General features: G+C 39.0%; 1 protein-coding gene across 6 annotated transcripts in view; it reads right to left on the bottom strand.

Annotated features, from left to right (window-relative positions):
* myo3b (myosin IIIB) overlaps positions 1–13,302 on the bottom strand; it is a 304,160-nt gene that overhangs the window by 228,098 nt on the left and 62,760 nt on the right. For all 6 annotated transcript variants that reach the window (XR_009816499.2, XM_061971641.2, XM_061971640.2 and 3 more), the window contains 8 exons: positions 11,703–11,807; positions 9,415–9,498; positions 7,907–8,109; positions 7,740–7,838; positions 7,557–7,671; positions 7,303–7,429; positions 1,593–1,803; positions 807–954 (listed from right to left, as the gene is read on the bottom strand). Coding sequence is in view for 5 of the 6 variants with exons in the window: in XM_061971641.2 (XP_061827625.1) it covers positions 807–954; positions 1,593–1,803; positions 7,303–7,429; positions 7,557–7,671; positions 7,740–7,838; positions 7,907–8,109; positions 9,415–9,498; positions 11,703–11,807 (1,092 nt within the window). In the remaining variant the exon portion in view is untranslated. The remainder of the gene's footprint in view (positions 1–806; positions 955–1,592; positions 1,804–7,302; positions 7,430–7,556; positions 7,672–7,739; positions 7,839–7,906; positions 8,110–9,414; positions 9,499–11,702; positions 11,808–13,302) is intronic.

The following is a 13,302-nucleotide window of genomic DNA, read 5'->3' as shown; positions in this document are numbered from 1 at the left end:
TCATACTTTTCAGTTGGCCAACATTTCTAAAAATCCCTTTTTTGTATTAGCCTTAAGTAATATTCTAATTTTGTGACACACGGAATTTTGGATTTTCATTTGTTGCCACTTCAAATCATCAAAATTAAATGAAATAAACATTTGAATGCATCAGTCTGTGTGCAATGAATACATATAATGTACAAGTTACACCTTTTGAATGCAATTACTGAAATAAATCAAGTTTTTCAAAATATTCTAATTTACTGGCTTTTACCTGTATATACACATATATATATACATATATATATATATATATATATATATATATATATATATATATATATATATATATATATATATATATATACACATATATATACACATATATATATATATATATATATATATATATATATATATATATATATATATATATATATATATATATATACATATACACACATATATATATACATATATATATATATATATATACATATACACACATATATATATACATATATATACACATATGTATATATATATACACACACACTCACACACATATATATATATATATATATATATATATATATATATATATATATATATATATATACACACTACAATATAAGGACACAACAGACGTGACTAGGACGCCGAAAGCTGGGGATCGAACCAGGAACCCACAGGTTGCTGGCACGGCCGCTCTACCAACCAAGTCACCAAATAAATTGATTTCGATTCATTTCAATGGAAGACGTGGATTTGAGTTTTGATTGAAGAGCTCCACCACAGAACTGACTAAGCTAGTCCAAACTCACCTGTTCCAGTGCAAAAATATGCTGGTTGAAGTAAAACTGGATCTGCTCATTTGCAATGTTGATGCACAATTGTTCAAAGGAGTTCTTCTTGAAGTTTTCGAAGCCAAAGATGTCCAGGATTCCCACGTTCATGCTGCTCTCTGCGGCGCTTCAAAGCAAAGAAAAAAAGCGGGACAAACAAACATATTAGAACGGCGCCAGCAAATCCCAGCAGCCATTTAAAGTCATTAAACTTTCATGACAATCTAAGTTCAACCCAAATCATGTTTTGCCAGCTGCTGAGAAGCCATGAATATCGTCTTAAAATGTTTTGCCGTGTGTGTATTGATCCGACTTTAACTTAATACTCAATATCAGTACCAGATTTAAGTTCTGCCGTGTATTGTGTGTGAAGTGCATGAAGAAATAACTCCTAAAGCGTCCTCCCAAAGGTCACGTCTCTGCATCAAGTTCTTAACGGAAATAGGGCAAGTTTAAAGATGACTAGAATGCAGATATGAGCTGTAGTTTTTACAAATCTCACAGAACAATTCTTGACATTTGACGCTCATACTTATGAAGGACCTCTACTGGATCAATGAACAGCCTCTTTGTAGTCTCTCTGAAGTCTTTTTAATCATCTGAACATTATTTTCTCTGCACGCAACGGCTATCAAAAATTTATTAAAACTTTTTTTTTTTGCCCTGCATTGATATTCTCCCGTGACCGTGTCTGCATGGCGCTCTGCAGACAGACCTCCGCAGAGGTCATTGGTGCTTTGTGAGCGGGGCATGCATGTTTCTCACCAGATGTTCACGTCAGGCTGCAGCAACGTGTTGATGCGGTTGACAATCCAGCTGAACAGTCGGCCGTACAGTGCTTTGGACATGGCGTCCCGCACGTCCACGGCTTTGTCCACGGTGTTGGTGCAGATGATGGTCTCGCCCCTGGTGACCACGCACTGGGAGGTCAGCGCCTCCTGGAGCTCCTCGGGTCCGATGCAGAGGAGGGAAGCAGCTGAGGAGGAAGAACACTTTAATAGCTCCCCTTAGGGAGGATTTACTTCACACTTATAATTCATGACATGCCATAGGTTGCATTGACATAGGATGTACTTGTAAACTGAACAGCCCAACATTAAGACCACTTTCACCTGAGTGATTGACACTGTCAGGTGACTTAAACTCTAAGGGCCTGATTTACCAAGATCCAAACACCTTGCACTAAACAGCGTGTATAATAATAAAATAGCGTGTACCATTAGTGGGCACAGGGCCGTTGCTAGGAATTCTGGAACACCTGAAAGAATATCCGTGTGGGCCTCTCCACCCCATTAATTGTCACCTTCAATGTTCTTGTTTTTTTGTGTTCTTGACGGTGCCTGGTGTAATACACCCCATTTGTTTCCCTTTTTACAATGAACCACTTAACAATTCAGAATATTATTATGGAAATGATTAGAGATGTCCGATAAATGCGTTAAAATGTAATATCGGAAATTACCGGTATCGGTTTTTTTTATTATCGGTATCGTTTTTTTGGTTTTTTTATTAAATCAACATAAAAAACACAAGATACACTTACAATTAGTGCACCAACCCAAAAAACCTCCCTCCCCCATTCACACTCATTCACACAAAAGTATTGTTTCTTTCTGTTATTAATATTCTGGTTCCTACATTATATATCAATATAGATCAATACAGTCTGCAAGGGATACAGTCCGTAAGCACACATGATTGTGCGTGCTGCTGGTCCACTAATAGTACTAACCTTTAACAGTTAATTTTACTCATTTTCATTTATTACTAGTTTCTATGTAACTGTTTTTATATTGTTTTACTTTCTTTTTTATTCAAGAAAATGTTTTTAATTTATTTATCTTATTTTATTCTATGATTTTTTTTTTTTTAAGTACCTTATCTTCACCATACCTGGTTGTCCAAATTAGGCATAATAATGTGTTAATTCCACGACTGCATATATCGGTTGATATCGGGATTGGTTGATATCGGAATCAGTAATTAAAGAGTTGGACAATATCGGATATCGGCAAAAAACCATTATCGGACATCCCTAGAAATGATGTATTATTATTTGTCTTATTCTCATTTCACTGATTTGCAACAAGTTATTACCCCATATATATATATATATATATATATATATATATATATATATATATATATATATACACGTTAGGTCAGGAAAAAAACACAAGAGGATAGTTCATCCCTACAAGCCTGTTTCGCAGGTTTCCCTGCTCTTCAGGGGATTTAAATCCGCTTTACTCCGGTATTGAGCACTGTATAACAGATAAACCACAGAAACCTCAACTATATATATATATATATATATATATATATATATATATATATATATATATATATATATATATATATATATATATATAGTTGGGGCGGTATAGCTCGGTTGGTAGAGTGGCCATGCCAGCAACTTGAGGGTTCATGGTTTGATCCCCGTCTATCATTCTAGTCACTGCCGTTGTGTCCTTGGGCAAGACACTTTACCCACCTTCTCCCAGTGTCACCCACACTGGTTTAAATGGAACTTGTATATTGGGGTTCACTATGTAAAGCGCTTTGAGTCATTAGAGAAAAGCGCTATATAAATATAATTCACTTCACATATATATATGGAAATATGTACCGTTTACCTTAAATGTTCAAGTAAAAAAAAAGCACGCGGAATACGTTATGATACAAATATCAAAAACAACAAGGCTTATCTAATCTTTATTAAATTTTAAAGGGACAAGCGGTAGAAACACTGACACCACCTTTTTTTTTTTTTTACTGCCGAATGTGCACTCAATTAAGAGAGACTGCACTTGCTCCCCTTAAGACGTAAACAAATGCAGACTTAAAAAAGTTTTTTTCATATAAGAAATACTTTATCATATATATTCTATTTGAAAAAAACAACAACTATCTTCTTCCGCTTATCTGAAGTCTGGGGCAGCAGCCTAAGCAGAGAAGCCCAGACTTCCCTCTCCCCAGCCACTTCGTCCAGCTCTTCCCAGGGGATCACAAGGCGTTCCCAGGCCAGCTAATAGACATAGTCTCTCCACCGTGTCCTGAGTCCTCCCCGTGGTCTCCTACCAGTCGAAGACACCCTAAACACCTCCCTAGGGAGGTGTTCGGGTGGCATCCTGATCACATGCCTGAACCACCTCATCTGGCTCCTCTCCATGTGGAGGAGCAATGGCTTTACTTTGAGTTCCTCCTGGATGACAGAGCTTCTCACCCTATCTCTAAGGGAGACCTGCCACCCGACGAAGGAAACTAATTTCGGCCGTTTATACCCGTGATCTTGTCCTTTCGGTCAAAACCCAAAGCGCATGACCATAGGTGAGGATGGGAACGTAGATCAACCGGTAAATTGAGAGCTTTGCCTTCCGGCTCCGATCCTTTTTCACCATGACAGACTAATGCAGGTTCTGCATTACTGCAGACTCTGCACCGATTCACCTGTCGATCTCACGATCCACTCTTCCCTCACTCGTGAACAAGACTCCAAGGTACTTGAACTCTTCCACTTGGGGCAAGATCTTCTCCCCAATTAAGAGATGGGACTCCACCCTTTTCCGGGAGAGAACCACAGACTCGGACTTGGAGGTGCTGATTCTCATCCCAGTCGCTTCACACTCGGCTGCGAACCGATCTAGTGAGAGCTGAAGATCCTGGCCAGATGAAGCCAACAGGACCACATCATCTGCAAAAAGCAGAGACCTAATCCTGCAGCCACCAAACCGGATCCCATCAACACTTAGACTGCGCCTAGAAATTCTGTCCATAAAAGTTATGAACAGAATCAGTGACAAAGGGCAGCCTTGGTGGAGTCCAACCCTCACTGGAAACTGGTCCGACTTACTGTGGACCAAGCTCTGACACTGATCATACAGGGAGCGGACCACCCCAATCAGACAGTCCCCATACTCTGTGACCACTCCCCACAGGACTTCCTGATGGATACGGTCGAATGCCTTCTCCAAGTCCACAAAGCACATGTAGACTGGTTGGGCAAACTCCCATGCACCCTAAAGTACCCTGCCGAGAGTATAGAGCTGGTCCACAGTTACACAACCAGGACGAAAACCACATTGCTCCTCCTTAATCCGAGGCTCGACTATCTGGCGTAACTTCGATAAATTCGGCCCTAAATGGACTCCAAATGCTTCAAAAAGCAGTTGAATCATGTGTTAAATGACAATAGGCTGATTCAATTGACGGTTGTAATTTAACAGTGCAAGAAAACATGTGATTAAATAATTTGACTAGTCTAGGGAGGACTTGGCCTCTTACCCCAAGTCAGCTGGGCTAGCCTCCAGCTCAACAGAGAGGGCTGGAAAATGAATGAATGAGAATAAAACATATTTTAAAGATTGTAATGTACTACAGTTGGAATGGTCACTCAGAGGTCCTCACTGTAAACTATAAAAGCACAATAATAATATATAAATGGTAAATGGGTTATATTTGTATAGCTCTTTTCTACCTTCAAGGTACTCAAAGCGCTTTGACACTATTTACACATTCACCCATTCACACACTGATGTGCCACCATGCAAGGCCCTAACCACCACCCATCAGGAGCAAGGGTGAAGTGTCTTGCTCAAGGACACAACGGTGGTACAAACCCCGTTTCCATATGAGTTGGGAAATTGTGTTAGATGTAAATATAAACGGAATACAATGATTTGCAAATAAATTTCAACCCATATTCAGTTGAATATGCTACAAAGACAACATATTTGATGTTCAAACTGATAAACATTTTATTTTTTTGCAAATAATCATTAACTTTCGAATTTGATGCCAGCAACACGTGACAAAGAAGTTGGGAAAGGTGGCAATAAATACTGATAAAGTTGGGGAATGCTCATCAAACACTTATTTGGAACATCCTACAGGTGTGCAGGCTAATTGGGAACAGGTGGGTGCCATGATTGGGTATAAAAACAGCTTCCCAAAAACTGCTCAGTCTTTCACAAGAAAGGATGGGGCGAGGTACACCCCTTTGTCCACAACTGCGTGAGCAAATACTCAAACAGTTTAAGAACAACGTTTCTCAAAGTGCAATTGCAAGAAATTTAGGGATATCAACATCTACGGTCCATAACATCATCAAAAGATTCAGAGAATCTGGAGAAATCACTCCACGTAAGCGGCATGGCCGGAAACCAACATTGAATGACCGTGACCTTCGATCCCTCAGACGGCACTGTATCAAAAACCGACATCAATCTCTAAAGGATATCACCACATGGGCCCAGGAACACTTCAGAAAACCACTGTCACTAAATACAGTCCGTCGCTACATCTGTAAGTGCAAGTTAAAGCTCTACTATGCAAAGCGAAAGCCATTTATCAACAACATCCAGAAACGCCGCCGGCTTCTCTAGGCCCGAGATCATCTAAGATGGACTCATGCAAAGTGGAAAAGTGTTCTGTGGTCTGACGAGTCCACATTCCAAATTGTTTTTGGAAATATTCGACATCGTGTCATCCGGACCAAAGAGGAAGCGAACCATCCAGACTGTTATCGACGCAAAGTTCAAAAGCCAGCATCTGTGATGGTATGGGGGTACATTAGTGCCCAAGGCATGGGTAACTTACACATCTGTGAAGGCACCATTAATGCTGAAAGGTACATACAGGTTTTGGAACAACATATGCTGCCATCTAAGCGCCTTCTTTTTCATGGACGCCCCTGCTTATTTCAGCAAGAGAATGCCAAGCCACATTCAGCACGTGTTATAACAGTGTGGCTTTTTTAAAAAAAGAGTGCGGGTACTTTCCTGGTCCGCCTGCAGTCCAGACCTGTCTCCCATCGAAAATGTGTGGCGCATTATGAAGCGTAAAATACGACAGCGGAGACCCCGGACTGTTGAACGACTGAAGCTCCACATAAAACAAGAATGGGAAAGAATTCCACTTTCAAAGCTTCAACAATTAGTTTCCTCAGTTCCCAATCGTTTATTGAGTGTTGTTAAAAGAAAAGGTGATGTAACACAGTGGTGAACATGACCTTTCCCAACTACTTTGGCACATGTTGCAGCCATGAAATTCTAAGTTAATTAATATTTGCAAAAAAAAAAGAAGTTTATGAGTTTGAACATCAAATATCTTGTCTTTGTAGTGCATTCAATTGAATATGGGTTGAAAAGGATTTGCAAATCAATTGTATTCCGTTTATATTTACATCTAACACAATTTCCCAACTCATATAGAAACGGGGTTTGTAATTTGGATGGCGGAAGCTAGGGATCGACCCTTGAACCCTCAAGTTGCTGGCACGGCCACTTTACCCTCCGAGCCACGCCATCCCCACCTTTTGCTAAATGCAAACCTCTCTGACGGTGTCAATTCTGAGCAGTACTATTGTTTATCATTATTATCTCTCATAGGAGGTGCATGTGTTCCCAATGTTGTGGCCAATACGTGCATACAAAGAGACAACCCCCGCTTCTCACGGGACATCATTCATTCTCACCATTCTCCAAAGCCTCTGAATTAGGCACTTCGCTCTTATCAGTCTGGTGTTGGGACGTGATGGCGGCAAATTCAATATTGCCAATGTTCAATATGGCCGACAGAATCCTGTAAACGGAGTTAACCTCCTGAAATGGGAAGAAGGGGATGTGTTTTTTACAAGCTCAACACATGGCATGAAGGAACATTGCATGTTTACACTTCAAGTCGACAGCTCTGAAAAAGAGTAGAAAAAGCACTGTTCTGCTAAGGTACCTCCTCAGTGAAGCCGATGTTCCGGAAGCATTCCTGGATTACTTCAAACTGCTCCTTGTACAGTTTGCTTGTGATAATGTCTTGCATCACTTTGCAGTGTGGACTGTCAATGTAGCTGCACAGCATTTACAGGAGGTCAACGTTGGCAACATGTTCACATTGTCATTCACGTGCAGCACCAACCTGGGAGCGGTCCTGTCTGGTAATCTGTACGTCTTCAGCTTATCTTGGTGGTAAAGTCCTGCATATATGTAGTAAAAGATGTGGAAGTTCTTCTCCCCGCTGAATGAAAACAGAATGAGGTTGAAAGAAGACAAGTAAGAGAAATGATGAGTCTGAGGGACACTGACGTCGCCTGTTTGATGACCCTTGACTTCTCCAGCAGGTACTCGGACATCTTGGCACCAATGACAGCTCCAGCGGGCGTGAACTTCATCTCCAGGTACTTCCCAAAGCGGCTGGAGTTGTCATTGATGGCCGTACAAGCGTTTCCAAAGGCCTCGACAAGAGGGTTCACCTGCAGGATCTTCTCACGCAAGGTCCTGTTGTTTGCCTGAGTGAACCAGCATGTCTTTTTACAAACTTCCTAGATCTACAGTATTTTTCGGACTATAAGGCGCACCTAAAATGCTTTCATTTTCTCAAAAATCGACAGTGCGCCTTATAACCCGGTGCGCCTAATGTACGGAATAATTCTGGTTGTGCTTACCGACCTCAAAGCAATTTTATTTGGTACAGGGTGGAAAGATAAATGTGACCAGTAGATGGCAGTCACACATAAGAGATACGTGTAAACTGCAAGATGACGCCAGTAAACAACACCAAAATTTTAAATGTGCTATTGAGAATATAGAACATTACACACGGAACTCAAAAATCTGTCAAAATGTTTTTAGTACGACTTTGGTAAGCTATGAAGCCGCACCGCCTAATGGATTGTCGGTGCATTAAACATACAAGTATTATTATAGTGTGTGTATAAGGACTGCAAAATGGCACCTATGAGCAAACATTATCTGGCGTTTTCTTTTGCAATATTATGCAAAACCAACTTTTTTTACCTTCTGATACCTGCAGATGTGTATTTGGGATCCTGAAAATGTGCGCGCTTCCGCCATTGTTGTCCGTAGTAGTCATAAGCTTCTTCTTTTTCTCTATCTTCTTGTTATGTGACATTAATCCTCCACTGTTGCCATTTCCAATATAAAGTAGTGTAAAGTTCTTACTTATATCTGTCAGTAAACTCGCCATGAAAGCACTAAAACATACCGGTGTAGTGAGTTTACATTATTCACCCAAGGAACTTTACTTATTAGAGAGTTCTGGTCGGGACACATTTCGGGCGTTGTTGTTGCACTAGTGAGCCACGGATGAGGAGATGCTGCTCCGTTATTGATTGAAGTAAAGTCTGAATGTCATTAAAACAGTTAGCGCCATCTTTTGACACTTCTTCCACTCCCGTCCTTGCACGCTACACCGCTACAACAAAGATGACGGGGAGAAGATGCTGTCCAAGTGGAGGCACGTAAATAAGACCGCTCACAAAACGGTGCATCCTGAAGAGACTGTCAGAAAGCGACTTGAATATGAAGTGTAAAACATCATCTATGCAACATTTTGAGCAAAGATCCACCATTACATGTTATGTAGACCACAAGGAAGTCTTTTACTTTTAGAAAAAAAAATCATATTAATATGACTCCTTTAATGCACCTTATAATCCTGTGCGCCTTTTGTATGAAAAGCGAAAAGCAGTGCGCCTTATGGTCCGAAAAATACGGTATACTCCAATTCACCTATTTTGAATGTTTTTGTTCATGCACAATTGGTGGAGTTCATGACCGCCAAGCTGCTTTACCTTTCCTAAGAAGGTTAGATGTTGAACAATCAGATGAGCGCTCTCAGTTTTCCCAGCACCACTCTCTCCACTGATGATGATACACTTCAAAAAAGAACACAAACATACTTATTTGTAACATTTTAATGGCTGATTCACTAAAGGTTTGCATGCACTAAAACATGCACTAAGCTGATCTACTAAGCTTGTGCGCAAAAGGTTGCATCTCTTAAATGAGAAAAATAGTAAGTGCATCCTTTTAGCGTGTTTGTCTTAATGTAGGGGTCGGGAACCTTTTTGGCTGAGAGAGCCGTGAAAGCCAAATATTTTAAAAAGTATTTCCGTGAGAGCCGTATAATATTTTTTAACAATGAATACAACTAAATGCGTGCATTTTTAAGTAAGACCAACATTTTTAGAGTATAATAAGTCTCTTATCTTACCATTAATGCGACTTCTGGTGCTGCATGGTTTTGCTGATGGCTTTGTATTCTGGTTGATACGTGGTTGTTTTAACACTGTGATTACCAGCGGAATTATTCATTACTTATCGTGTTAAGCAGTGTCAGCTAAGGTTTATTTGAGAGCCAGATGCAGTCATCAAAAGAGCCACATCTGGCTCTAGAGCCATAGGTTCCCTACCCCTGTCTTAATGTATATGCAGATTATTAGAAGACCTATAATTGTAGGAAAAGAAAACACAAAAATGATTATTTTGTGGCCAATATGTGATTTATCAATCCGGGAACTATTTGCAGCCGCTGTTTTTGTGTCTAATATTTAGTACTAGGGGTGTGGTAAAAAATCAATTCGAATTCGAATCGCGATTCTCACGTTGTGCGATTCAGAATCGAACCTCATTTTTAAAAAAATCTTTTTTTTTTTCTTCTTTTTTTTTATTATTTAAAAAAATTAAAATAAAAAAGTTTTTGATTAAACAATCAAACAAAACAATACACAGCAATACCATAACAATGCAATCCAATTCCAAAACCAAACCCGACCCAGCAACACTCAGAACTGCAATAAACAGAGCAATTGAGAGGAGACACAAACACGACACAGAACAAACCAAAAATAGTGAAACAAAAATGAATATTATCAACAACAGTATCAATATTAGTTACAATTTCAACATAGCAGTGATTAAAAATCCCTCATTGACATTATCATTAGACATTTATAAAAAAAAAAAAAAAGAACAATAGTGTCACAGTGGCTTACACTTGCAGCGCATCTCATAAGCTTGACAACACACTGTGTCCAATATTTTCACAAAGATAAAATAAGTCATATTTTTAGTTCATTAAATAGTTAAAACAAATTTACATTATTGCAATTAGTTGATAAAACATTGTCCTATACAATTATAAAAGCTTTTTACAAAAATCTACTACTCTGCTTGCATGTCAGCAGACTGGGGTAGATCCTGCTGAAATCCTATGTATTGAATGAATAGAGAATCCTTTTGAATCGGGAAAAAAATCGTTTTTGAATCAAGAATCGTGTTGAATTGAAAAAAAAATCGATTTTGAATCGAATCGTGGCCCCAAGAATCGATATTGAATCGAATCGTGGGACACACAAAGATTCACAGCCCTATTTAGTACGTTTAGAACTGTGGCGCCCTGGTCATGAGCCGGCGATCGCTGCAATGGAGCAAAAAAAATCTTCGACCATTTAAGTATTTCAGTCAGAATATTTTTTTTTTTAATTCAATACTTCTTATCCCAAATCACACCACAGAAAAATCGCTGAGTCACACACGCAGCATTTAAAAAAAAACTACTACGCACTTTACTTTGTTCTTATATGGATGTTTGTGTCAAACGTGTCATAGACGTGCAGCTTTTCAAATTGTTTCGTTTTCAATATTATTTAATTAGATTATTATTTTTGAATAGATCAAAACGACTAGCTAACTTACTTGTTAGTAGAGCATGTTTGTTTAGTTGAACGTTGGTCATGATTTTTTTAAATTACAATTTTTTTAATGACAAATTGTTAAAAAATAATAAATAGGGCATTTTTTCTATATTTGAAAATTGCAGTATTTATCTTATTTTGCAAAAATAGTGTTCATTCATTAATTACAGGAGATGTGACCTAACCTAGTTTGAGGGAAGAGCTGGAGAATATATTGGTATCAGTTGATATCTGTATCAGAAATGATATCGGTAAGAAGGCCAATATGGAGCGTCTCCATATTGTTTCAGTTTTTCATGGCAAGAGTGGAGTCAACCTTTGAGCAGATCAGCTTCTACAAGTTGTAAACGTGCCACGTTGAAGCTTGCAGTCTTTTGCTTTACCTGATCTTTGCAGAAAGTCACCATGCTTTGGTAGGCTGCATCCGCTGTGGCAAAGATGTGTGGAGGGTTGTCAGCCCGCTTCACGCCGTGGTATAGCTTAGAAAACTAACAGGATACAAGGCAGACATTGAAAAATATCAACATTGAACAAATTTAAACCAAGTGTCACTTTGAATGCTGTTTTACATTTGATTGATTAAAGTAAAAGAGAAATTGGAAAGGTTAGTTACCACTACAATATATCAAAGTTATGTCTTTCCAAGGATAATAATAATCATTATTTTTCATTAACATAGGTTTAGAGAACCACATGTTTAGTACAGTATTGCAGTCGGAGATGTGGTCCTAAAATTTGGGTTACCTTATTTAGCGACATAACATTTGAAACATCTCCGTGTGATGCAGTCTAGAGCTATAAATCTAATGTAGTTATAGTTGTGCAAGTAGAGTCATAAAACATGTTTTACTATGGACTTTGGGGGTTTCATATACCGTATTTTTCGGACTATAAAATCCTTTCGTTTTCTCAAAAATCGACAGTGCACCTTATAACCCGGTACGCCTAATGTACCAAATAATTCTGGTTGTGCTTACTGACCTCAAAGCTATTTTATTTGGTACATGGTGTAATGATAGAAGTGACTAGTAGATGGCAGTCACACATAAGTGATATGTGTAAACTGCAATATGATGGCAGTAAACACCAAAACTTTAAATGTTCCATTGAGAATATAGAACATTACACACGGCACTCAAAAATCTGTCAAAATGTTTTTTAGTACGACTTTGGTAAGCTATGAAGCCATACCGCTTGATGGATTGTCAGCGCATTAAACATACTAGTATTATTATGGTGTGTGTATAAGGACCGCAAAATGGCACCTATTGGCAAACTTTTATCTGGCGTTTTGTTTCGCAAAATTATGCAAAAGCAACATTTCTTACCTTCTGGTACCTGCTGATGTGTATTTGGGATCTGCATAAATCCTGAAAATTTGCGCAGCTCCGCAAATGCAGTCCGTGTCGACGCCGTATTCGATAAGCTTCTTCTTTTTCTCTATCTTCTTGTTATGTGACATTCATCCTCCACTGTTGCCATTTCTAATATAAAGTAGTGTAAAGTTCTTACTTATATCTCTGTCGGTAAACTCGCCATGAAAGCACTAAAACTTACCGGTGTAGTGAGTTTACATTATTCACCCAAGGAACTTTAGTTATTAGAGAGTTCCGGTTGGACGGTTTTTCACGGGACACATTTCGGGCGTTGTTGTTGTTGTTGCACTAGTGAGCCACGGATGAGGAGATGCTGCTCCGTTATTGATTGAAGTAAAGTGTAAATGTCATTAAAACAGTTAGCGCCATCTTTTGACACTTCTTCCACCCCCGTCCTTGCACGCTACACCGCTACAACAAAGATGACGGGGAGAAGATGCTGTCCAAGTGGAGGCACGTAAATAAGAGCGCCCACAAAACGGTGCATCATGAAGAGACTGTCAGAAAGTGACTTGAAGATGATGTGTAAAACATCATCTATGCAACATTTTGAGCCAAGAACCACCATTACATGTTATGTAGACCACGAGGAAGTCTTTTACATTTA

This window comes from Nerophis lumbriciformis, linkage group LG13 (genome assembly GCF_033978685.3).
Source record: "Nerophis lumbriciformis linkage group LG13, RoL_Nlum_v2.1, whole genome shotgun sequence".
NCBI lineage: Eukaryota > Metazoa > Chordata > Actinopteri > Syngnathiformes > Syngnathidae > Nerophis > Nerophis lumbriciformis.
This window is presented reverse-complemented; position numbering and strand designations above follow the sequence as displayed.